Source organism: Chiloscyllium plagiosum, chromosome 26 (genome assembly GCF_004010195.1).
Source record: "Chiloscyllium plagiosum isolate BGI_BamShark_2017 chromosome 26, ASM401019v2, whole genome shotgun sequence".
Taxonomy (NCBI): domain Eukaryota; kingdom Metazoa; phylum Chordata; class Chondrichthyes; order Orectolobiformes; family Hemiscylliidae; genus Chiloscyllium; species Chiloscyllium plagiosum.
In genome coordinates this window covers 43,353,664-43,381,447 of record NC_057735.1, presented here as the reverse complement: position 1 = coordinate 43,381,447, position 27,784 = coordinate 43,353,664, and the positions used below count along the sequence as shown (strand labels likewise).

At 42.5% G+C, this 27,784-nt stretch overlaps 1 protein-coding gene across 2 annotated transcripts in view; it reads left to right on the top strand.

Moving 5' to 3' along the window:
• Nucleotides 1-26,702, top strand: part of ampd1 — a 54,371-nt gene extending 27,669 nt beyond the window's left edge. For both annotated transcript variants that reach the window (XM_043717000.1, XM_043717001.1), the window contains exons 7-15: nucleotides 3,504-3,698; nucleotides 9,247-9,378; nucleotides 11,494-11,657; nucleotides 12,816-12,942; nucleotides 14,945-15,108; nucleotides 18,416-18,536; nucleotides 20,320-20,493; nucleotides 22,935-23,045; nucleotides 25,008-26,702. In XM_043717000.1, the coding sequence (XP_043572935.1) occupies nucleotides 3,504-3,698; nucleotides 9,247-9,378; nucleotides 11,494-11,657; nucleotides 12,816-12,942; nucleotides 14,945-15,108; nucleotides 18,416-18,536; nucleotides 20,320-20,493; nucleotides 22,935-23,045; nucleotides 25,008-25,166 (1,347 nt within the window). In that variant the 3' untranslated portion in view covers nucleotides 25,167-26,702. The remainder of the gene's footprint in view (nucleotides 1-3,503; nucleotides 3,699-9,246; nucleotides 9,379-11,493; nucleotides 11,658-12,815; nucleotides 12,943-14,944; nucleotides 15,109-18,415; nucleotides 18,537-20,319; nucleotides 20,494-22,934; nucleotides 23,046-25,007) is intronic.
• Nucleotides 26,703-27,784: the final 1,082 nt, after the last annotated feature.

The following is a 27,784-nucleotide window of genomic DNA, read 5'->3' as shown; positions in this document are numbered from 1 at the left end:
TATCTGCAAGTAGTTGTTGTGCTTTTTGGGTGTACTCTGCTTTGTCCAGGATGACCGTCATTCTGCCTTTGTCTGCTGGTAGTATGATTATGTTCTTATCGTTTCTTAGTGATTTTAGATCTTCCCTCTGCTTGGTGTTGAGGTTATGTGTTTGTCTTTTCCTTATTATCAGAGGTACGATACTTTGCCTCACTGTTTGTTGTGTCTCTTCTGTCAGTCCATTGTTCCTGAGTGCGCATTCTAGTGCTGCTAGGAAGTCTGCTGTCTTGGCGTCCCTGTGGTTGTAGTTGAGTCCCTTGGCCAGTATTGTTATTTCCGTGTCTATGAGCTGTCTATGGGAGAGGTTTCTAACCCAGGTGTGTGTTGTGGTGTCCTTTCTGTTGTGTGTTAGTTTGGCCAGTTTTTCTTTTAGTGCCTTTTTTTTTGCGGTGTGTGGTGCTGTTCTGTCCTATGGTGACGGCCTGTTCTATGGTCCGGGTCCATTCCTGATTGGTGGTTTTTGAAATTAATGATTTTTGGCGTGCAATTTCTTGTCTGTATTTGTGAAGTCTGTTGTGAAGGTCTGTAATCATTACCTGGATCATCCTGAATCCGTTCTGTTTGGCTGTTTCCCTGGCTTGTGGGTTGTTGACTGGTGGTCTGTATCTGACATATGGTGGAAGGATTCAATTCTTTCGGCATTCATGCAGGAACCGGAGTTGTTCGTAGGTGGCGCTTAGGCGGTTGGCACAGGATTCCCATTTCCTGGCTTGTCTTAGCGTCTCTCGCCTGTAGGTGTTCAGGTGCTCGTTGTTGTGGTTCTGTTCGCCGAGCTGGGGATTTGTGTTTGTTCTAATCTTTCTAATCTACCAGGGACACCATCACACAAACTGGCTAAAGAACTACAGCAGAAACTGAAACACCTGATCAGCGGATCCAGACACTCTATTCAGTCAACACAGGAATTCTTGGACATCAGAAATATACATGTAGACAAGGAAGAAACCATGGTCTCATTCGATGTAACGGCACTGTTCACCTCTATCAACAAAACCCTAGCCAGAGAAACAATAGCCAACCTGCTGGACATACAGAACAGACAATAGGACGGTGAACCTATCAACAAAGACGGCATACTCAAACTACTGGACCTGTGCCTCACAACACACTTCACATTCAACAACTAAATATATGAACAAATCAATGGCACTCCCATGGGCTCACCCATCTCTGACTCATAGCAGAAGCGGTAATGCAAAGATTAGAAAAAACAGTCTTACCGCAAATTCAACCCAAACTCTGGCTCAGATATGTGGATGACACCTACAACCAAATATATGAACAAATCAATGGCACTCCCATGGGCTCACCCGTCTCTGACTCATAGCAGAAGCGGTAATGCAAAGATTAGAACAAACAGTCTTAACACAAATTCAACCCAAACTCTGGGTCAGATATGTGGATGACACCTTTATAATCATTAAAAACACAGAAATAGAGAACACACACTGGATCATCAACGCCACACTCACAGGAATCCGATTCACTAGAGAGGAAGAAAAGGACAACCAACTCCCATTCCTAGACGTGATGGTACAGAGAACACCGAACGGAGAATTCACCACAAAGGTATACAGGAAAGCCACACACACAGACCAAGTCCTGAACTACGAAAGGCATTTATAGTTGCCTGTCTCTGCCACTTCCAGTTGTCTGTTCCAGCTGATGGACCACACAGCAGAAGCATTTCTGCACTGACAACCAGACTACTGTGACCACTGGGACTCATAACAGCACACAAACCAACAGCCACTCTCAGACAACAACTCACCAGAACGAAGGACCCAATACCCAGCATGAGCAAAACCAAGTAGTGTACAAAATCCCATGCAAGGATTGCACAAAACGCTACATAGGACAAACAGGAAGACAGCTAACGATCCGTGTCCATGAACACCAACTAGCCACAAAACGACACGACTAGCTATCTTTCGTAGCCACACACGGAGATGACAAGCAACATGAACTCGACTGGAACAACACTACCATTATAGGACAAGCCAAACAGAGAACAGCCAGAGAATTCCTAGAGGCATGGCACTCATCCACAGATTCAATCAATAAGCACATCGATCTGGACCCAATATACCGGCCACTGCAACGGACAGCTGGAACTGACAACCGGAAGTGGCAGATTCAAACCACTACAAATGCCAGAGGAAAGATCACAGAAGCGCTTCACAGGAGGCTCCCAAGCACTGCGGATGTCACCTAGACAGGGGACGAAACACACATTCCCAGCTCGGCGAACAGAACCACAACAGAATAACACATATACTGCATGAGGTTGAGGTAGCGATTGGTACCAATCAGGCTCCACTTGACAACCAATCAGTGGCGTCTTCTCAAGCATCATAAATTGCCTAATCAGCTTTCCACCACTACTTACTACTGCAACAGTATGAACCAAAATCACAAGCAGCATCCTCTATATCTGTGACATTATTCCTCCTCATCGTCTTCTGCATTTTTGTGACATTTGGTTGGCTTCACGTTTCCCTTTAATACTTTACCTCAATTGTCAATCTCAATGGTTACACAGTTACAAATCCAATCATTACCAGAGTAGCTCTATGTTTTTTATTGTCCCAACCTGCGAATGTTTGCTCAGGATTCCTCTAGAGATTCTGTCTCCTCAATGCTTGGCTGTGCCTCTCTTTAATGTGCGGATTGTTGCCACTTGGTGATGTTCTGGGTGTAGGGATGGTATCCACATGGGCACTGACAACCTAAAGTTCCATCTCATCACACCTCTTTTCTATATTATTATTCTTCTCTTCAGTGAGCAGTGTGGGTCGGATCATCAAGCATACTGAAGGTCGGGTTAACCTGATTTTGATTAAGCAGATACTGAAGGATTATAGGGGTGCAGGCAGGAAAGTGAACTTGAAATTATAATCCAATCAGCCGTAATATAGGCGAAATGGTTTTCTTTTGCTCCTTTTACGTTCTTATATAAACCCTTTGTGTTTTAGGCTGCCCGTCTGGAATTCCACATTCTTAAAAAAGTGCCATTCTGTCCAGTTAAACATGAGTACACTACCCCCATAACGAGTCCCACATTCTTGTCCCTGCCTCCAGTCTTTGCCCCTGCCATTCTGCAAGCCTACAACCTCAATAATCCATTCCAACCTCAAACAGAGTGCATACTGGACGGCATTTCTTCATGAGCCTCTTTGACACAAAGACCATTGAGGGATGGATGGCCCCTTGTTCTGGTGCAGAAATCACTAGCTCTGCTGCAAATATTGCTCAGTCATTCTCCTACTCCACTCATGTTTCATCAAGTCATCACTTCAAACCATTCTGTCAAGTTTTCTAAGAAAAAGGGACCAGCTAATTTCTAAGTTGACATCCAATTCTTCACCCTTTTAGACCTTGCAGATATTATGCACTCTGACCTTCAAACTTTAACACATGACAGAAAGTCTAACAATTGCCTATTTTACTTTCTCTCTTTTCAGGTTGATACACACATCCACGCAGCAGCCTGCATGAATCAGAAACATCTCCTACGCTTCATTAAGAAGTCCTCGAGGGTTGATTCAGATCGCATCGTCTGGACTTCCAAGGACAAGAAGCTAACCTTGAAAGAGCTCTTTGATAAGCTGAAGCTGAATGCCTATGATCTGACAGTTGATTCATTGGATGTGCACGCAGTAAGTGGGCTCAGTTACAGTTGGGGTCTTTCCATGTGTGTTTGATGGAGTGTGGGTTAGGAGGAAGGATACAAGACAGAAGGCTATACTTATGATTGACTCCCCCTATGCACCAATCACTTGTGAGTGGTTGGAATGTGGAATTTACCCTGGATGAGTACTTTTGAGAGTGAATGGCTAAAGCAGGGGCCTTAGAGAACAAGTTGTCCAAGCTCTGTTTTGGAACTTGGCTTCTTTTGGACATGATCTATCCTTCATGGACACTGCCTTTGTGTTTCCTTTGGAGATGGCATTTTACGAGACAACTCTTTGTGTTTCTGAACCTATTTACTAGCTTGCTTGATTTTCTGTAATGAAGTAACAGTAACAATGCAACTGATATGGAGGCATAAGTTCATAGGTTTATAAGTTCACAAGATACAGGAACAGACATAGATCATTCAGCCCATCGAGTCTGCTCCACCATTCGATCATGGCTGATATGCTCCTCACCCCCATTTTCCTGCCTTCTCTCCATATCTCTTCAACCCATTACAAATTAAAAACTGTCTAACTCCTCCTTAAGTTTACTCACTGTCTCAGCATCCATTGCACTTTGGGGTAGCGAATTCCACAGATTTACAACCCTTTGGGAGAAATTGTTTCTCTTCAACTCTGTTTTGAATTTGCTACCTGTTACCCTAAGACGGTGACCTCTCATCCTAGAATTTCACACAAGAGGAAGCATCCACTCCATATTTATTTTATTTACACCTTTTATCATCTTGAATACCTCAATTTGATCTTCCCTCATTCTTCTAAGTTCCAGAGAGTACAGGCCTAAACTATTCTATCTCTCTTCATTCGACAAACCCCTCATCTCTGGGATCAATCTAGTGAACATCCTCTGAACTGCCTCCAATCTTCACTCAAATAAGGGGACCAAAATTGTGCACAATACTCCAGATGAGGTCTCACCAATGCCTTGTATAGTTGCAACAATACTTCCTTACTAATCCTTTAGCTATAAAAGCCAACATACCACTCATTTTCTTTATTATCTGCTGTACCTGCATGTTAGCTTCCTGTGACTCATGAACGAGGATACCCAGATCCCTCTGCACCAGAGCACTCCAAAGTCTCTCCCCGTCTCGATAATTTGTCGCTTTCCCATTTTTCGACCAAATGCATAACCTCACACTTATGCACGTTAAACTCCATCTGCCACATTTTAGCCCACTCTCCTAACCTATCTACATCCATTTGTAAGGTTTTTATTTCCTCATTGCAATTTACCATCCTGCCTATTTTTGTGTCTTCCACAAATTTGGCCAGAGAGCTTTCTATCCCTGTATCCAGGTTGTTAATGTAGATTGTAAATAGTTGGGGCCCAAGGATCAAACCCTGTGGCACCTCATTAGTTACTGTTGCCATCCAGAAAAAAACATTTATCTCAACTCTCTGTCTTCTGTCCATCAGCCAGTAACCTATCCCAGCTAATAAATTACCCCAATCCCAAATGATACAACCTTATGAATTAACCTTTCGTGCGGCACCTTATCAAATGCCTTCCATAACTCCAAATATATTACATCTGCAAGATCCTCATTATTCGCTTTGCTTATTACATCTTCAAAGAACTCTAGCAAATTAGTCAAACATGACTTGCCCTTCGTAAAACCATGCTGACTCTGATGGTTAGTGTTTTGACTTTCCAAATGTCCTGATCATGCTTCCTTGGTAATTGATTCCAACGCTTCCCAACAACAGATATTAAACTAACTGGTCTATTATTTCCCATATATTGTCTCCCTGCCTTTTTAAATAAGGATTAGCATTTTTGCACTCCACTGGAACCTTTCCCATGTACAGGGAAATTTGGAACATTGTAACAAATTAATCACTATCTCCACTGCCACTTCCTTTAATACCTTAGGATGTAGGCCATCGGGCACGGGGGACTTGCCTACCGTCAATCTTAATAGTTTGCTGAGTACCTTTTCCCTGTCAATGTTGAATGTTCTAAACTCTACCCTTTCTATTGCCTCTGACTTGTCTGTTCCAGCAGGAATGGTACTATTGACCTCAAACATGAAAACCGAAGGAAAGTATTGATTCAGCATCACTATCATTTCAGTGTTCCCTACTATAACTCTCTGGTTTTATTTTGCAAGGGACTAACATTCACATTAGCGACTCTCATCTCTTTCATATACCTATAGCAGCGTTTACTATCCTTTTTGAAATTTTTGTGCTAGTTTTCTTTTTTAATTTACCTTAGCACTTTTTATTAACTTTTTATTATCCCTTTGTTTATTTTTGAAAGTTTCCCAGTCTTCCAGCCTACAACTGGCCTTTGCAATATGGTATACCTTAGTTTTCTTTATACTTAGATCTTTTTTACTCCCCTTACCATCTCTCTTTCTCACTGGGATCTATTTTAGTTGTGAGGAATTGAGCAGCTCCTTAAACAACTGCCACTGCTTATCCACTGTCTTACCTTTTAGCCTTCCTGCCCAATCTACTTGGGCCAAATCTGTTCTCATGCCGATGTAATTTCCTTTGTCTAATTCTAGAACACTAGTATGGGACTCCACTTTCTCACCCTCAAACTGAATTTTGAATTTGAGCATACTATGGTCACTACTCCCTTGAGGATCCTTAACTATGACATCATCAATTAATCTCTCCTCATTACACAATACCAAATCCAGATACCTAATACCACAATACCAAGGCTGCTTCCTGGTTGGTTCCACAACATACTGCTCTAAGAATAAAATCACTAATACATTCAATGAACTTTGCCTCCAAACTTCCCTTGCTAATTTGATTCTTCCAATCCATGTACATGTTAAAATCACCCAAGATTGTTGCTGTACCTTCCTTGTAAGCTCTAATATTTCCTGATTTACACAGTGCCTCACTGCAGAACTACTGTTTGGGGACCTATAGATTACTCCAACCAAGTATTTCTTCCCTTTGCTAGTTTTTATTTCTATCCAGACTGATTCCACAGCTTGGCCTCCCATGTTTATGTCATTTCTCATTACAATACTGATCCCTTTCTTTACCAGCAAAGCTATACCACCTCCTTTTCCTTTCAGTCTATCTTTTGGAAATGTTGAGTACCCTTGGATTTTCAATTCCCAGACCTGGTTTTCTTGTAACCGTGTTTCAGTAATTGCTACTAAATTGGATCCTTTTTGGAAGTCCATGGACTTCCAGTTAACAAGGCATTGACAAATAAGAATCCCTTACTGCCTAGAAAGAAACTCACCCTCATACCTCTTAGATGTATAGGCCTCACCAGATTTCTTGTACGATTCTGGCACTAATCTTGCCATCGCTCACATTATTTATAAGGTTCTACCTATACTCTGAATTTTCAGCATTCAGCATGTGACAATCTACAGGTGCATTGGACTCGATCCCCTCCAAACCATGGAAGTCCATGGACTTCCAAAACAACATATCACATACCAGGCTTGCCATTTATTTACTAAATAAAAAGGGATGATGACAACGTGGAGATGCAATTGGCTGAGTAAGTGGAAACAGAGAGTCATGTAAAGCAGTTGTTTTTCAGATTGGAGGAAGGTATATGGTCAATTAACATCAGCAAAAACAGAATATCTAGTCTTCATCACATTGTTGTACATAGGGGTTTGGTGTGCACAAATTGGCTGCCATGTTTTAAGAGTACGTCATTCCCTGTAAATCCCTTTGAGATAATGATGTAAGTCTTTATTGTCATAAACTGTAATAAACTGAAACACCTTAAAGAGTGACAATTGGACTGTGTCACATGTATTCAAGGTACTTATGGATGGCAATGTGTTTCAAATTAGAGGGTTCAGGATTAATGTTTAAATCTTTTTCCACTAATGAAGGTCCAGTGGAACCTAACTCCAGTTTTAACATTGCTTCCTATAAAAATCAATGTTTCACAGAGATACAATTGATAAAACAAAAAGCATAGAACGTAAAACAGTGCAGCACAATATAGGCCTTTTGGCCCTCGATGTTGTGCTGACCTTTTATCCTACTCTAAATTCAAACTAATGTACATACCCTTCATTTTACGATCATCCATGTGCCTATCAAAGAGTCACTTAAATGTTCCTAATGTCTCTGACTCGATGACCATTGCTGGCAGTGCATTCCATGCACCACCACTCTCTGTGTAAAGAACCTACCTCTGACATCTCTCCTAAACCTTCCTCCAGTCACCTTAAAATTATGCTCCCTTGTGATAGTCATTTCTGCCCTGGGAAATAGTCTCTGGCTATCCACTCTATCTATGCCTCTCATCCTCTTGTACACCTCTGTCAAGTGACCGCTCATCCTCTTTGTTCCAATGAGAAAAGCCAACTTCCTCAACCTTTCTTTGTAAGTCATGCTCTCCGGTTCAGGCAGCAGGCAACAATACAGCTGATCCCATTATTAGAGCCACTGATGTGACCAGTTCACATTCTGTTTTTATTCAATGTTGACTGAGATTTTGTGATTAATGGTGAAGAAAGGGTTTTTGCAGTTGATCTTGACCTCAGCTGCAAGCTTACCTCGTGATGCTGGTTCAGGAATTCAGCACCTAGGAGGGTGGATAGCCTCATGGTGTGGGTCACAGTGTATCCATGCAGTAATCTGTGGCCATGCAGCGAAAGGATGACGATGCAGTGCAACTCTGAATGTTGCTGAGCTCACCACCCTGCAATGATGGTGAATGCTAAAAGCTTCACTGTGATTACCTTTGCAAATTCCACCTAATTATTCCAGGAATTATCAGTGTAGGAGAGTACTACAGCAGTTAATTTTTCTGTGCAAACAACAGACCAGTATGGGCACAGAAGGTGTAAGCGCTCAGCAGTCCACACAGTAACTGTGAAGAAATAAATGTTGCTTGGATAATGTTTAATGTGGAAGAACCTTCCAAATCATTTGAAAGGAAGTCAGGTACATGGTTATTAAATACATACAGACTTTGTGAATGATTCAGTTATGAACAGGCTGTGTCTTTTTAAGAATGAAGCTAATAGTTATGTATACCTAATGAGTATTGGAAACAGGCCCAAAACTATAAAAAGCAATGATTAGGGTCATTTCAGTGGATTGAATCCAACAAATTGCGATCCCCTCTGAGATAGGTGAATTTTAGTTACATCTCATGAGACTAAGGGAGCTGTGTTTATAGCAGCTGTTGATAACAGTTTGTGTTTAGGTTCAGAAGATTAGATTTTGTGAGCCAGACTTGGCATTGCATAACCAACCCACGTCTGGTCCACTGGTTACATCAAAGTGAGAATTCAGATTGACAGACTGCCATAAAGGCTCAACTGGTTCAGGAGTGTTCTTTAGTGAAGAGATCTTTGCCTAGATTGGCCAGCATGTGACTCTAGTCTCAACACCACCCTATAGAGTAGCTTAGTAACATATTCAATCAGACCAACTAGAGACAGACAATGAATGCTGAATTTGTTAGTGATGTCCTCATCTGGAGAACAAATAATAATATAAATGTAGAATATAAAATGCAGGAACTGACAAGTTTGATATTACCTTTAATCAGGGCCGTCAGACCTTCCAACGCTTTGATAAGTTTAATGCCAAGTACAATCCAGTGGGTGCCAGTGAACTCCGTGATCTTTACCTGAAGACAGAGAATGCCATTGATGGAGAATACTTTGCTCACATCATAAAGGTAAAGTTGTATCGATTTCATAGATTTCTTTCCACGCCGATGTCTGTGTCCTCTGCTGCTCTAAGTCTCACTCAACAAGAGTTCTCTGTTTCCCAAAATATCAAACTTTGATGACCTCATTTTCAAGAGCCAATATGACATCTCTCCTCCTGTCTGTGAAAGCTACCACACTCTTTGCTCTTTGAACTATGACCTCTTTACATATCCCTCCTCCCTTCTGGCTACACCGTCAGTAGACTCTTCAACTCTCAGCTCAGCTCCCAGGCCTGATCATCAGAACTGGCGATGGGGACTGAGACTGAGCAAACTGCCCTGTAGTTATGTGTTTTTAATTTATTTTCCTGTTTAAGATAGTAAATTGGCAGTTCTCTGGGACCTTTCCAGAACCTACTTGTAAGGGGCTGATTTAAACTTGGCCAAGTTGGTATCTATGGGCAATGACGGGTAACATGATGTACCTATAATTCTGATTGAAAATGTGTTGCTGGAAAAGCGCAGCAGGTCAGGCAGCATCCAAGGTACAGGAGAATCGACATCTCGGGCATAAGCCCTTCTTCAGGAATGATTGCCAATTTGAAACAGAATTGGATGCATTATGGCTGCTCTGATCAGTTTCAATGGCACAGAGATTGAAAGGGACCAAATGAACAGACAGAAGTTGTAAATTATTTTGGGGGATGCCAGAGGAATACTTCTGGGTACCCAGAATTCCATGCAGCTTCCTCTTCCTTATCCGCCTAGAATGGGCCATCCGATATTGCACTGGTCTGAATCCGGCACAGTGTGTTGAGAAAGCCATTTAGGAGTGAACAGTTTACCAGTTCAATTTAAATGTAGAGTGGGACTCTCTCAACTTAACATTGATTAATCAATCACCTTCCATGACCAATCTGATAGTTACCATTCTACCCCAATGTGTGAAGGTCATCTGTGATGGCACCCAGGGTCAAATAGCCCATTACCACTCAATGGTCAGGCTGATATAAGGAGTAACATCTCTTGGGGAAGTATGGGATAGCTGCTGGATATCAGCAGCCCAGTGTGAATTGGTCATCAAGAGGGATGGACAGGAAATTAAAGACAGATAATCCTCCATATTCATCTGTAGTACAACCATCTTCCAATAGTCCAATTCTTCTCCAAATTCTTAAATTTTAGAGGTGCATTTACCTCATGAAAATTGGTGGGCAAGCTTTTCTTTGTTTAGTTGCAAAAAGACAATTGATGTTGCTCAGAGTCCAAAAATTACTCTGGAATTAATACTGCTCTCTGCATTTAAATTTCATTACCTAACAATTCTCTGTGAACCTAGAGTCTGAGTTGGGTTTGCAATTCTTCAGTTTATTCTTAAATTCCAACATTTGGACAATCTTCTCTGCTCCTCATTCTGTCTGTTTAAGAAGGTAACCAGTTGATGTACAGATTCAGATGATTTCTGAAAGCAGCCAGACTGGGATGACTGGGTCATGGAGTCATATAGTATGGAGCCAGACCCTGAGGGCCAAATGGTCCATGCTGACCAGGTTTCCCAAATTAAACTACTCCCTCCTGGGAATAAAGCTCAACCTACCACCCCTGGTGAGAAGCCCAGATTTTATGCCATGCAAATATCATTCCCCACTAACTTTGATGGAAACTCACATTAAGAAGATGTCCAAAGATGTGCAAGTTAGGTGGTTTGGCCATGCTAAAATTTGCCCTTTGGTGTCCAGGGATGTGCAAGTTAGATGGGTTAGCCATGGTTAAAAACCCCATGTAGAGTCACAGAGATGGGGTGGAGGGGTAGATCTGGGTGGGATACTCTTCAGAGGGTTGGTGCAGACGCAATGGACCGAATGGCTTTTTTCTGCACTGCAGTGATTCCATGATCCTAAGCAAGGTGGAAAAGTCGTGCTTGTTTGTGATGGCTTCCTGTTGGCAGGATTGTGTTAAAAGCGCAGTCATTAATGTCTTTCCTCCCTGCTGTGGAAATGACTGTGACTGGAGGTACTCAATGGCAGAAACAGCTCTTGGTACATCAATGTGTGTTTCTGCTCCAAACCATTAACTTTCACAGTGTCCTGAGATACAACTATAGCTGCCACTCATACTAATGTTGTCTCTGTATTGTTGCAGGAAGTGGCATCAGATTTGGAAGATGCCAAGTACCAACACGCAGAGCCACGTTTGTCCATTTATGGGCGCTCACCAGATGAGTGGTCTAAGCTGGCATCTTGGTTCATCAAGCACAGGGTCTTCTCTCCTAAAATGAAATGGATGATTCAGGTCCCCAGAATTTAGTAAGTCAAAAGCTGAACCAGAAATGAGTGGCTTAAGAGTTTAGTTGTGTTGTTGGCTGGACTCTGATAGAGACAGGCTGCTGATGTATGGCAAACTGAAGGGAATGGAGTGTCCACAGGTCACTCTGAAGGGTTACAAAACAGGAGAGAAGCTGAGGTAAATTAGAAACTTGAGGTTTCCCTGTTGATCCCTGAATTTTTGTTTGCAGTTAGAATTGTTGGGTTTATTTAAACAGTAAGTTCTGGGCAATTTGAGTTCTGAGTTCCACAACTGCATGACTCAATGGAGGTCAAGACAGGTTTTCTTGTTTTGATCCATTCTTGGCAACTCCAAAACAGAGTGATTTGGAAGGGAGGGAGGGAAGTGAAGTGTGGTGTAGAATAGACTTTCACGAAAGGTGTCCCATCATCTTGGAATTCTGAACATGGAATATCAGGCCAATGGGAGGCTGGGATTAGTGTTCTCAATAGTGAGGCTGCCATGCCTTGGGTAGTCACTTGATTGTACTTTTATTTTCACAAGATATGGGAATTACTGGCAAGTCCAGCCTTTGCGTCCATCCCTTGTTGCCCTTGAACTGGATAGTTTGCTCAGTTTCAGAGCCTAACACAATTAAGATCAGCAGCACAGCTCTCTGTCTGAAGTCAACATGTAGGCCAAATTAGGTAAAGTTGGCAGTTTTCATTCCTAAAGGGCATTAGGGAACCAGATGGATTCTACAATAGCTGGCAGATTACCCAGATAACTGTCACGATCACCAGTTTCCAATTCCAGATTTATTTATGAATTGAACTTAAATCGCACTTAATTCCTAAAGCAGTAGCCTGGGCCTTTGGGATACTAGCTCAGTAAGATTGCCACCATGCCACCATCTTCTCAAACTGGAGAGAAAGTCTGGGTGGCAGAAAACGGACAATAACTGAAGAGGATTCCCCATGTGAAGGAAAACGTGGAACAATATTTGAAATATCTTGACAGTTCCAAATTGGCAATATTGCAAAATGCAATCAGTCTGCAGCACAGTGAAGGGGTTACTAACTTCCTCCAATGCTTCTGAAAGTCCTGAAGTTTCTGCTGATTTGTACCTATTTTGATTTTTTGTACCAAATCTGCTTGCTTTGTTTCTCATCATTTTTGTTTTAACTCTTACTTTTAAGTGATATTTTCAGAGCCCAAAACTTTGTCCCACACTTTGGAAAAATGCTTGAAAACATCTTCATGCCAATCTTTGAAGCAACGGTGAATCCTCAGGATAATATCAAGCTCAGCATCTTCCTGAAATATGTGAGTGAGGATCTCCAAACCAGTAAGACCTGTTGCCCTTTCCAAGGGCTCTGTAACGTTGTACATGATAGAAGCCTCTGATGGAGAGACAGCAACTCTTCATTGATTTCAATGGACATGAGGAAAGAAGTAAAGATAACTCCCATTTATCTATCACACACCACCCCCCCCCCGACAATATTGTACCCAAGTGAATGTTACCTCAGAAGTTTTGAAATACACTGCACTGTTACTTATAAAACTTTCTGATTCTCCTCAATTTCGAAGCCTTTACTATATATCGTCACAGGGACAGTCATTCCATTATCGCAGCAAGCAAGTGTTGTGTGGTATCTTCTCTATTTGTCCTTCAAATTGTTTCACATGAAACAAGTCCTGAGCATTGTTCATCTCTCTGAACCAAATTGTATGCACGCTAGCAGGTCATTGTTGTCTGGCGGATTAAACTTTGTGGATTTGTCTACATAACAACAGTCATTACACTGCCACCGAGCAAACAGTCACGTTTCCCAACCAGTGGCTCAGTGGCTCTCAGCCAGAAGGTCATATTCAAGTTCAAGTCCCTCACCAGAATGTCGAGCACAAACTCAAAAACTGATCTAGGATGACATCAGAGGAGGGGAAACGGCGGGGGAATGTGCCTGTCAACTTCCCAGCTTCCTCGGATTCTCTCAAAGCAGGCATGGTCAAGGGCTATTGCCCCATCCTGAGTTTAACTGAGCCCCGTAAGAAGCTGATTAATGTATATTTCTGCTAAAAACGGAAGGGAGTGTACAGCACAGGCCAGATGCAGTTTGTCGCTTCCATGTGAGGTCAGCGAGTGGGTGAGGGGTGTGCCCTCCAGATCAGGCATCTTTTCTCCCTTGCATTATCTCCATAGAGGCAAGTGCTACCCCTCAAATCTGCTCCTTTGGCAGATCCTGCCTTGTTGGTCCTTGCAAGCCCTTGCTCTGTTTCTGTCTTCCTCCATTGCTGCTAATCAGTACCAGCAGTATCCACCACATCCAGTGGCAGTGCTGAGACTGAAATGCTGTTGGCCAACTGACTGGCTGGTCACTCTGGGAAGCAGGATCTTCAATGCAATGGGACCGATGCCCCTGATGCCAGGCAATTAATTACCCGATGGGCTTGCAATACCATCTGTGCGCCTGATTGTCAGCACATTTCCCAACCAGTGGCTCAGTGGTTAGCACTGCTGCCTCACAATGCCAGGGAACTGAATTTGTTTCCACCCTCAGGCAACTCCTCTGTGTGGAGTTTGCATATTGTCCCCGTCTCTGTGTGGGTTTCCTCCAGGTGCTCTGGTTTCCTCCTACAGTCCATAGATGTGCAGGTTAGGTGGATTGGCCATGCTAAATTGTCCATAGTGACGAGGGAGGTGTAAGCTAGGTGGATTAGCCATGGCACATGCAGAGTTACAGGGATAAGGTAGGGGTGTGGGTCTGAGTGGGATACTCTTTGGAGGGTTGGTGTGGACTTGATTGGTCGAATGGCCTAGGGATTCTATGAATTTCAGCCCTCACAGTGCAGTCCTAAGGGAATACTACAAAGGATATTGAGTTTTGGATACAAAATTAAACCATTTCCATCATATGGTCTCTCTGATGGATTTAAAAGATTCCATGCTTCTATTCCAAAGAAGCACAGAGGAGAGTTGTAGCCAATCTACAAAAGTAGATTATTCAACTGTTATTGCATTGTTGTTTGTGGGAGCTTGCTATGTGTAAATTTCCTGCCACATTGCCTACTTATAACAGTGACTACACTTTAAAATATTTACTTGGCTATAAAGACACTGAAGTTGCTATATAAATGTTGGATTTGCTTTCTTTACATCAAAGTGATTAGTTTGATATGAAGGGGCTTGGGGTGGTTAGGATAGATGGTGTTCAGGCAGCATGTAAATGCAAGTCTTTATTATAGAAGTGGAGAATTCTATACGATTGATAATTATTTTATGCTGGCTAATGAACTTCATCTCATCCTTTCCTAAATGCCCCAGATCACCGGGTTTGACAGTGTTGATGATGAGTCCAAACACAGTGGCCACATGTTCTGCTTAAAGAGCCCCAAACCCCAGGAATGGACAATGCCGAAGAATCCTTCATATTCTTACTATCTCTGCTATATGTATCTCAACATCATGGTCCTCAACAACCTCCGAAGGTAAAACTCTTTCACCAGGCGTGAGCTGCAGTAGGAGACTGAAACGTACTGCTACATTTGTTGACTATTTATGCGCACAGAGAACATTGATTAATTGCTCACAGAAACACATCATTACGTCACCAATTACTTCCACCTCTGTAACATTGCCCATCTTGCCGGAGATACTGAGGTGGAAGTAAGTGGTAATGTAATGATGTGTTACCTCGAGACATGACTGTTCCAGTGCTTTCTAGGCCTCCTCCTTTCCACCCTGTGTAGATTTGAGCTGGTCCTTTTCTTAACTTTCACCATATCCTATTACTTCTACCCTTACCAAATCTATACTGACTCCCAATGGTCGTGCATCAATAATGTAACTATGCGACCAAAAGAGTGGGGATATGAGTTCAACTCCTACCGTAAAAGTTGGTAAAGTTTAAATTCAATGAGTAAGTCTGGAATTGGAAGCTAATATCAATAATAACAACTGTGACAATTGTCATTATTGTAAAAACCCATCTAGTTATACAGTACAATACAGCACAGGAACAGGCCCTTTGGCCCACCGAGCCTACACAATTCTGAATCCTTATTTAGACCATGTGTGGTTTCTAACCCTCTTTTTGCCTCATGTTCACGTGCCTATCAAAGTGTACCTTAAACTTTGCTAACGCGCTTATTTCCAGCACCTGCATTGTCAGTGCATTCCAAGCACCCACCGCCCTCTGCATGAAAGATTTTCCCCACATTCCCTAAACTTTCTCACCCTCACCTTGAACCTGTGCTCTCTTGTAGTTGACAAAGCCTCTAATTATCCAAAAACCTCTGACTATCCAAAAGCCTTTGACTATTAGTTCCCCGATACCTTTTATGGAAGGAAATTTGATGTCCTTATCTGGTCTGGCCTATATGTGACGCTAGACCCAGAGCAATTTGTTTTTTATTCCATAACCCCAGGTATTTACTAAATGAATGAAGTTATAAGTTTTAACTCAAAGCAATTTGCTGCACAAAAAATTGAAGCGTTAGTATTAACCACTACACTCTAAGTGTTGATTACATTAAAGATATTAACATTACAATGTACATAGTTACTTAATTTCTAAACCAAACTTCCTTCCACACCTATTTCATTGACGCCCACAAAACACGAGTCAAACATTCATCAAAAGATGGAAAATTAACTATTTGGCCTGAATATTGTTTCAATGCTTCATGAAAGGGACATGATTTCCTTAGGCTTCTGTTTACTTCCAAAAAGATTTGTCCTTTTGGGTGGCACAGTGGCTCACTGCTGCGTCACAACACCAGGGTCCCAGGTTCAATTCGGGCCTTGGGCGACTGGCTGTGTGGAGTTTGCACATTCTCTCTGTGTCTGCGTGGATTTCCTCCCACAGGCCAGGTGAATTGGCCATGCTAAATTGCCCATAGCATTAGTCAGAGGGAAATGGGACTGGATGGGTTACTCTTCAAAGGGTCGGTGTGGACTTGTTGGGCCAAAGGGCCTGTTTCCACACTAGGGAATCTAATCTTAAAATCTCTCACAGTTAATCGCAAGCATCTTAATCATAGCTACACAGGCTCACAGCAATCCTGGTTATGTTTTTAATTCTGGAGTCTTTGTATCTAGAACTCTCTGTTTAGCTATCCCACAAACCCAGCTTAGTTAAGAATTGTTTGGCGAACAAGAGGTTTTAACCAGTTACTGATTTTCATGAACTCTGCTGGAACAAAATGTCCTTTGCTCTGTAGCCAGATTAATCTAAGCACTTTACAAACCATTCATCCCTACTCTTATCAATTCCTAGATTAGATTAGATTACATTACATTACAGTGTGGAAACAGGCCCTTCGGCCCAACAAGTCCACACCGACCCGCCGAAGCGCAACCCACCCATTCCCCTACATTTACCCCTTTACCTAACACTACGGGCAATTTAGCATGGCCAATTCACTTGACCCTGCACATCTTTGGACTGTGGGAGGAAACCGGAGCACCCGGAGGAAACCCACACAGACACGGGGAGAATGTGCAAACTCCACACAGTCGGTCGCCTGAGGCGGGAAGGAACATAATTCCTAAGGAACATAATTCTTAAATTCCATTCCCCCCAACATTAAATATAGATACCTTGCCAAAAGAACATGGATTTAGGATTTCCTCATTATTCTACCTTTTAGAACGTGGCTTTATTTGATTATAATAATTGAAGAATTCTTATGATCTTTCTTTGAGGTGGGTAGGTGTGAGACAGTATTTGTATTTGAGGATGGAATGTGTCAGAATATCATCACCTGGGATATTGTTCTGGCTGATTTTCACATCAGTGTTTCGCTATCTCCCCCATTCCACTTTGGTTTCTATTAGAATTTCCAGATTAAACACCGAGTACACATTGTGTGGAAGTGGTACAATGGTGAAGTGAAACAGAATCTTGAATCGCTGAAGACATAAGTAAAGATCCCAGCGCTGAAAGGGATTTGTACAATGTAACAATTCTCTTCAAAATTGGTGAAAAGGAAGAACTTTCACCCTTGTGTTAACCCAAATGTCAGACATATCCTTGGAAGGTGGTCACTCATGTTTTAAGTGATAATGGGTTCCCGTGGTTTACTGGTATAACTCAGCCTATCCATTGGTCCCAGGCAAACTGCTGAGTTTTTAAAAAAGCACATTAACAATGCTTTTGGAACAAATGCTTGTGAAATAAGTAAGGACCATTTGTAGCTTGGCAGTTACATGGAGTGTTTTTACCACCCAAAAACATATGCTGGATGACAATGGTTATAAAGATTTTAATTGAATTCATTTTTTTGACCTTGAGCTTCAATGTGATTTGAGCCCATATTCCCAGAACATTCACCTGGGGTTCTGGGTGATTAGCTCAGCGACATTGCCACTAAACCACAACCTCCACTTAATCGAAGTGTCAGCATAAATTAAATTGAGTGATGGTTGGCAAGGAAGTGAGCCAATTAAAATGAATTAAGGGATTTATCCAATTCCTTTCTCATTCCAATTTGGCTGACTAAATTTTAAATTGCTATGTCAAAGACATTCAGTCCCCAAGTGGCGGTGTTCCCTTTTGAAAACTTCATTGAGGCTCGAGCTGCTATTTTAACCTGAATCCTGAGGTGGGGAGCAATGGGGAACAAGAGAAGCAGGAATGTATCTGAATTATTGAGACTGTATTACCTGGCCAAAAGTGATAAATGATATCCTTATAGGTTCAGACAAATGATCAAAATGGATTTTAACTCTGTGAATGAAAGGGATTTGATGCAAGTTAATATTAATGGTTGTGTTGTTGTCTCTTTCTTTCAGGGAGAGAGGGTTAAACACTTTCTTGTTCCGTCCACACTGTGGTGAAGCTGGAGCTGTGACACACCTACTGACGGCCTTCATGACAGCGGATAACATCTCCCACGGACTCAATCTGAAAAAGGTTGGGATGCAGTGAGATACAGCCATTGGGGAATGAGTGAGATCATGATGGTTTGCAGGGAATCCCAAGAAATGGTCTTTCCTCAATTTCCCAACTGGAGCAATCCATTCCTGTAGGCTGGCTCACTCTCATAGAATCCCAATGGTGCAGATAGAGGCCATTCTGGTTCTGGAGTGGATTCAGAGGAGGTTCACGAGAATGGTCCCAGGAATGAAAAGCTTAACATATGAGGAATGTTTGAGGACTCTGGGTCCACATTTGATGAAGTTTAGAAGGACGAGGGGGATCTAATTGAAGCATACAGAATACAAAATGGCCTGGACAGAGTGGATGTTGGCAAGATGTTTCCATTGGTAGGAGAGACTAGGACTAGAGGGCACAGCCTTTAGAACAAAGATAAGGAGAAACTTCTTCAGCCAGAGAGTGGCAAATCTATGGAATTCACTGCTACAGAAGGCTGTGGAGGCCAGCTCATTGAGTATATTTAAGACTGAGATAGATAGGTTCTTGAGTATCAAGGAGATCAAGGGTTACGGGGAGAAAGTGGGAGAATGGGGTTGAGTAACTTATCAACTATGATTGGCAGAGCAGACTCAATTGGCTGAATGGCTTAATTTCTGCTTCTAAGTGTTTTGGTCTTATGGTCATTCAACCCATTGAGTCTGCACCCACCTTCCGAAGAGCATCCCATACTAACCCTGTAACCCCACAGTTAATCCCCCTAACCTGCACGTCTTTCGACTGTGGGAGGAAAGCAGAGTAGAGACCACACACAGACACAGGAAGAACATGTAAACTCTACACTGACCAGGGATCGAGTTGAACTGGGCACTGTGAAGCAGCAGTGCTAACCACTCAGACACCATAACACCCCACCATGATAGGGCTTATGGAAGGCAGTGCAATGAGACAGCTAAGCTGCTGAGGTAAACAGGAAGGCTTAGACTAGCCTACTAGGCCTTTGACCACAGGCTGTTCCAACAAGTAGTTCCTGTCAGTGGATTCCAGGGGGTCTGGGATAGGGGTGGACAGTGAGGCACAAGAAAGCTATTTCCAACAAAAGAGTTTCCATTCGGAAGGTTTCCAACTGGAGTGATCTCACATGAAAGACTCAGTGGTGGGTTTTCCAAGTGCAGCCAGGAGATCTACATGGGGAAGCAGATTAGAATACTCTCCACACCCCACCTAAAAAAAAGGTTGATGATGCCCATTCATGAAAAGGTGGCAAAACCCGAGGATGCCTATGTGTACAATTGACTAAACCTCTTATTGTAAATGTGGGAAATTTCATCTCTACAATATTTAATGCTGTTAACAGCACCTACTGAAAGAAGGTCAGTCCATTAGGGGATTGATGTCCACAGGTTCTTTGTCACTGATAAACCAAATGTTTGTTCACCAATCAGTGGACAATATAAAGATTGGGAGAAAGTGAGGGCTGCAGATGCTGGAGTATGGACTGATGAAGAATTTATGCTCAAAGCATTGACTCTCATGCCCCTCAGATTCTGCCTGACCAGCTGTGCTTTTCCAGCACCACACCTTTTGAATTCAAAGATTGGGTTAAGAAAGCCTCCTGGACAATTCAATCCTTGCTTATCATTATTCAAATCCTCGATCTCATTAGTATAATTATTATCCCCATTCCTCCCAGACCTGCAGCTTGGGTTTGTTTTTATTGTTCTCTGGGATATAGAAGCACGTTCAGAGATATAGAAGCACACATTGAATGCAGAAATGCAAGTTATAAAGGTGACATTCAGAGGTCACATTCTTTTTTCAGAGTCCAGTGCTGCAGTACCTGTACTTTCTGAGTCAGATCCCCATCGCCTTGTCTCCTCTCAGCAACAACAGTCTGTTCCTGGAGTATGCTAAGAATCCACTTCCTGAATTTCTGAGGAAGGGGCTGGTGGTCTCACTCTCAACTGATGATCCCATGCAATTCCATTACACCAAGGTAAGCACAACTTTTCTGGAGCCCAGACCAGACCTCCTCAAGATATTTTAAGAAGGTAGCCTAGACCCTAACTTTTTCTTATTGTAAAGATAGATGTGAAGTGCCGTGTTCCAAATGAAATGCCACTGATCAAACTACTCGACATTAAGCAAAACCAATTTATTTAGACACTATAGTTAATATGTGAACAAAATAGAATTTAGAATAACTTAACTCTTTTGGAAAACTTAACTGAATAATAGATACAGTAACTATTACTAATTAACTGTTCCAATATAGTAACATCCCTTGCACACACACAGGACATGGGTGAAAAAAAGCGAAAAAGGAAAAGAAATATAGTAACATCCCATGAACACACCTCTTGGCAAAAAGGCAAATTCAGACACAAATTCTCACATGCAATTCTCCAATCCAGAGGGAAAAGACATTAAGAGGAAATTCGGAGAGAGTAGCAGCCAGGAGACATTCACTGAAGTTTCAAACTCTATTGAGTTCCCAACAGCTTCTGATGTTACTGACAAAGCAGATCCCAGAAATCCTGATCTGTGAGAGCTGGCCCCATCCATGCAGGCTGTTTAAAAAAAAGCCAAGCCCTCTCAAGTTGTTTTCTCAAGTGGTCTTAACTAGTCAGCTCAGCATCTCTCATTCAATCTCTCTTTTTAAAAAAAAACAGGATAAAATAACCTTTTAAAAGCCACAACATTGACGCAGAAGCCAGACCATTTCCAAAACAGACTTTGGTTTGCCCAGTGTTACTGTAAAGATATCTAGGTTTTTTTTCAGTAGTATCAACACTTTTAAAGTGTCTGATAGCTCACTGGCGTAAATGCTTCACATGGTAACATATTAGGTTATAGAACATAGACCATTCTCCGATCTGTCTGAAGACAGCTGCTCTAGGCCAGGCAATATCAGAAATTCCACAATCAATGAAATTTAGGGAGCACAAGTATCAGCAAATATTTCCATTTTCCCACATTCCCCATTTGGAAGAAGGAAGATAAGAAATTTGCATTTGCATAGCATCTATTGCTCCAAAGCAGCAATGAAATGATGGCCATTTTTTTTAAACCGATATTGACTGAGCAATAAATATTGACTAGAGATAACATCTTTGCTGTTCTTCATGTAGTGTCTGCATCATTCTGAGGGCAGGTGGAGTGTTAGTTTTACGTTTCATTTAAATATGGCGCTAGTAATACATTGTCGGCACTGCATTGGAGTAATAACCAAAATTTTGAGCTCAAATCATTGGTGTGGGGTTTGAACCCGTAACCTTCTGACTCAGAAGCAGAAAGCTATCAATGCATTGGAAGAGTACATAGGTGAGTGGCAGCAGGCCATGAGGGCTACACATCCCCTAGGTTTACAAAGCCATTAATATTAAAGCCATTGGACGAAGGTCCTGGAGGCATCTGATATTTGCCAGTCTGTGCCCAACACTGCCCTCAGGAGAAGACTCAGATGCAGAATGACCTGCTCATGTGAGCTCACAATTCAAAGTACTGGCCATCCTCAGGTATTTCAGATGTTCTTCAAAACTGAGCAGGTTAGGGGGTCAACTGTTTCTTTCACTTCTCATTAATATACACAGCAGGATTTACTGAGTGTGACAAGATTGACTTTTCCTTCCCCATTCTCCACCCTCTCCCTATTACCTAGCGGACTTGAGGTCATGAGTAATGCCTTTCCCAGAGCCCAAATCATAAGCTGGGGCGTGATACTTCACCAGAGATGGTAAATTGTGCCAGGGAATCTCCTATTCAATATGACTCCGTTGAAAAACAGACAGCAAACTTTAATTGATAAAGTCAACAGACTGTCTCACATTTCCAGAGCCATGAATGTTTGAACAGATTGTTATGTTGAGCTTCATATAGTCATACAGCATTGAAATCTGTTGATCTGTTACCATCTGTCAGCTATTGACAGCAGAACTCTCTTGGCCATTGTCTCAATACTCTGTGATAGAAGAGTGGGCAAGTTAGGGCTCTTGTAGTGCAGTGTTTACCTCAGAGCTCGGAGGTCCAGTTTTCTGACATGTATCCTTTTATGTCAGCCAGGACTCCATGATTTGGACCAGTATAACAGTCCCAATCAGGAACACCCAGATCCTACCATACTAGAGATTTCAGCCGTCACCCTCTCTTTTTAAATAATGTTCTGCTTTTCTATTCTTCCTGTCAAAGTTGACAACCTCCCATTTGGCAGATATTTTGCATAGTCGATTAACTAGCTTTTTGTTCCACATGTCTTTCATTGAATTTTAAATTCAGAAACTGGCACAGTGACATTTGAACTCACATTTACCAAATCATTAGCCTAGACCTCTAGGTTGTTATGTTAGTAACTTAACCAAAATGCTACCGTATTCCTGTATTCTACTGTTAATTGAATAGACTATTACTGTATCCTTACACTCTATAACTTGTTGGCAGGAACCATTAATGGAGGAATATGCCATTGCTGCTCAGGTCTTCAAGTTTAATACCAGTGACATCTGTGAAATAGCACGGAATAGTGTCCTGCAGAGTGGCTTCTCTGAACAGGTAACTGGATATGACTTGGGGATATCTACATTGTACTTGTGAGCATTCCTAAGTCACTTTTGAAAAGTTAACTCTGTTACACGTTGACATGGGAAGGCAATGGACTAAAAGCATTATTGCTGTTCATCCAGAAATGTTCTGGGAACATAGTTTCAAATACTGCCATGGCAGATGTTGGAATTTGAATTCAATCAAAATCTGGAATTAAAGTCTGATGATGACCATAAATTCATTGTCAATTGCTGGAAAAACCCATCATGTTCACTAAAGTCTTTTAGGAGGGAAACTGCTCTGCTTGGGGCAACACTGTGGCTCAGTGGTTAGCATGCTGCCTCACAGTAACCAGGGTCCCAGATGTGATTCCAGCCTCAGGGGACTATCTGTGTGGAGTTTGTACATTCTCTCTGTGTCTGCGTGGGCTTCCTCCGGGTGCTCTGGTTTCCTCCCACAGTCCAAAGATGTGCAGGTCAGGTGAATTGGCCATGCTAAATTGACCACGGTGTTAGGTGCATTAGTCAGAGGGAAATGGACCTGGTTGGATTACTCTTTGGAGGGTCGGTGTGTACTGGTTGGGCCAAAGGGCCTGTTTCCACACTGTAGGGAATCTAATCTTGACTGGTTTGGCCTACATGTAACTCCAGACCCACAGCAATGTGGTAGACTCTTAACTACCCTCTGGGCAATAAATGCTGGTCTATCCAGTGATCCCCTCATCCTGTGAATGAATGAAAAAGATTCTGGTCGCATCACATTTTTTTTTGATTAAATGCCTTTCTCATTTTCAAGATGAAAGTTCAGCCTGTGTATGAAATATAGTCATACAGCAGAACTCAACTCATATCAAATATACATTTATAAATAAAGTATATAATGAAAAATAGAAGCATAGAGGTCAAAAGAAATAGTGTTATGCTAAACTTTTGTAAATCACTAGTTGGTGCTAGGTTGGAATACTGAAACTGTTTTTAGACACTGCACTTTAGGAACATGTCTAAGGTCCTTATGAAGTAGCAGAAGTGATTGGAGATGTGGTAGAAGGGTTTAATCCCATCCTGTCCTGTTTATAGCTTCCTGCCACAAGATGTACAGTCATGGTATCTCACACTTGTCAAGGGTTTTTGGTGAGGAGGCAGGAGAATTGGGTTGACAAACATATCAGCCATTATTGAATGGTGGAACAGATTCAAAGGGCTGAATGGCTTAATTTTGCTCCTATATCTTATGCTATGTCTTATTTCACACCAAAGCCAAAAAGGAAGCCATGGGTCATGAAACCTCACCATTTCCCTTGACAGCTCCTTGGCTCTGTCCAACCCTTGGCCATTTTCTCAGAGCTAGGTGAGGGGCTTTGTGGTGGGGAGATGTTTGTCATGGGTCTACCCATCTGCAAAAGTGACATTATCTTATGAGAGGCCTGTTTCAGCCTTTTAATCCTGGGGTCTTTCCACCAGGCCTCCAGGTTTCTGAAGGCAGCGGGAACCAGTCTAGCTGCCTGGAGGTGATCTTTTGGCAACAGATTAGTGGTCAGTGTTCCTGGCAGGCTCAAAGACTCTCCATCCCAACTTGAGAGGCAGTCCCCCAATCATGTAGGCCTGGATATAAGGCCATAGCTGAATTTATAATTTGAAATAGTTGGAGAGAGGCAACTTAATTCTCAAGTCTGCTCTCAATCCTCATTACAAACTGCTGCTTCGTTCAAGTTGAAAGGCAGCTCGTTTGTGTGAACCTTCCTCTGACCGATTCGTTACTCTGGACTGAATTGTTTGTCAAACAATTTCACAATTCAGGCTGATACTGAGATTCATAAGGCTCCTGCCTGAACAGTTTGTACACTAATCATTTTCTGCTGTAATCCTTCTTTGTTCACTGTCTCCTTTCTGTCAGTTTGTTTGCCAAAAGGATTTCATGCTGTTGTCGGGATTGGAGCACAGATTTGAATGTTTATTTCATCTTACTTTTCAGGAGAAGGCTCACTTTTTGGGACCCAACTACCGCCGCGAAGGCCCAGCGGGAAACTGCATTCAGAAGACAAACGTACCTCAGATACGAATGGCCTACCGCTATGAATCACTCTGCTATGAACTGAACCTGATCAAGGAAGGACTGAAAGATCTGGAGTAAAAGAGTTGTTGCTACATCAGTGGGGGTTTACTGGTGTGTGGCTGTTCGGCCCTAAGCCATGAAAGCTGCTCCTGTAGTTCTGGAGCTGTTTTGAACTTAAGAGAGACTCATAGCATCTTCATGAGCCAATAGCAATATTTTGGGAAAATTGTTAGTCATTGTTGTGAAATATTACTCAAACCTACAATAGATGACTTCCTGGCCTTTCAATGCATTTAAAGTGTTATCTTCCACTACAACCACGGAAACACCTCATAGTTTCCAGTCACTTGCATACTTATGCCTTTCTTCATTTCACAATCATTTGATGTAAAGTAATGTAATGATATCAAGCTCTATTTATTTTCAATCCGGTTTCATTAAGGTGGAAATGCACTGTGATTTGGAACTATGTGTTGCCTCTGTGGCAGCCGGCTTTCTGAACATTCTTACTTTGCATCAGGATATTTTCTGATCTGTCCACCTATTATTCCCTTATCAGAGCTCCACCTCTCTTTCTAGTTCCAAATGTGATAGATGCTAGACAATTTCAGAATATAAGCCCGACTCACGCTCTTTAATGTGTTGCTCTGCTGTAACAAACCCTTATTGTGGTGTGTCTTTTATTCAGCCTTTGGTTCATGAGCCAGTCACCCAGCAATTTCTATCAACCCAAGGTTTAGTGGACACTATGTTTCTCTAATGAAGGGAGAGTATCGCCCTCCTGTTGGGGTCTGCCTGCAATGGTACTGAAATCATCGTCACAACATCCATCTCTCTGTGTGGGAGAGGATCAGGAAAGTACAATTGGCCTCATGTTTTTGAAGCAGTGAGGGAGATTTCCAGGCTCTCAGCCATCAGCCCTTGACTAAAATGGATGTTCATGCATACCAGGATATTGCTTGGTTGTTAAAACTCCATTGGTTGAAGATGTTGATCACTGTTGAAGCTTACACACTGATCATAGAATCCCTAAGGTGTGGAAGCAGGCCATTCAGCCCATCAAGTACACACTGACCCTCTGAAATGCATCGCACCCATCTCACCCCCTCCCTGTAACCCCGCATTTCCCATGGCCCAACCACCTAATGTGCACAACTTTGGACTATGGGAGGAAACAGGAGCACCCAGGAAAAACCCACACAGACACAGGGGGATTGTGCAAATTCCACCCCGACAGTCATCCGAGACTGGAATCAAACCCAGGTCCCTGGCACTCTGAGGCAGCAGTGCTAACCACTGAGCTAACGCGCTACCGTGTCAGTGTTTGAGAGAATGGAGATCATTTTCCTCTTTCGACCATAAACAGAACAACATTCACTGCTTTAGGATAGGATGGAGCAAGCATGAAGGACCAATGGAAGGTTGGCACGGACAGGTTGGACCGTAGGGTCTGTTTCCATGCTGTACATCGCTATGACTCTGTGACTCTAAATATGGCAGATAAAACTCGGAGGTGGCAGCTCTTCACATTAAGACTGGGCTCATGTGTCAGTCATAGCTCTGGCATGAATATTTAGCTCCACATCAGCATGCAATAAAAATAAGTACACCTGAGCAAGCAAACTTATGTTGGCGGAAGTAGCCAGCAGCTGAACGGAGCTGACTGTCAATATGGAATATTAGTAACAGGCATCTGAATACAGTTGTAGTGATTGTAATGAGGTCAGCCAGGTGCATCTCATGAAATATGAGTTCCCTGATTGGGGCTGGTCCAATCAGGGAGCCGTGGCTGATAGATATAAACAGGGGTGTCAGGGGTTCTGTTCACTCTGAGAGCTGGCTCTGAGCTAACTGGGTCAGTGTCAAGGACTCTCCACATGTAAATGAAGGGTGACTCGGTGACAGGATATCGGCCTCTGTGGAGTTATTTCTGTGGTGAAAGAGGAAAAAACACGTCCCTGAAGAGATTTTCTTGCAACAGTCGTCCTTGAATCGGGGTAGGCATTGCTGGCATCATGCCACTATTTGGGAAGCTTGACTCATTCAATTCAGCCGTCAAAGGCTGTGCCTAGTATGTGGAAAGAATGCGTTATTTTTTTCCAGGCAAATGACATTGGTCAGATGAAAAGCAAAGAGTAATTCTCCTGACAGCTTGTGGACCTGCAGCTTTCTCGGTTATTAAGCCTAACGTTTCCTGTGGCACCAGACACTAAAACTTTTCAGGAGTTGATAGATTTATTTAGGAATATTATGACCCGAAGCCTTCATTGTTCAGACATTTGAGTACAGATGAATCTCGATTATCCAAATATTGGGTTATCCGAAGGAGATCTCGAGGTCTCAGTGGACACATTACATCAAATACATGTTTCCAACAGTGATCGCGTCTTTTGTTTACGGTGATTAAATAGACACTGTCTCCAAATGACTGACTGCCCGCCCTCTCTCTCTCCACACACTTTCCCTGGAATTTTACACATGGGTGACCTTAAACCCCCCCCTTCCCAGATAATCTCTCCAATATTATCCTGTAAAGGGTAGAGGTGGAACCTGTCAAAAAGTTGCAGTGAAAATGTGTGTGTGTGTGTGTATGCGCGCTATTTGGAGACTTACCCCACAAAGGGAGCTGCAGCAGTCTTGTTTGCCCCGGAGAGGGGGTGGATGTGTATGGGGTTGGGGGGGTGGTGGGGAGGGAA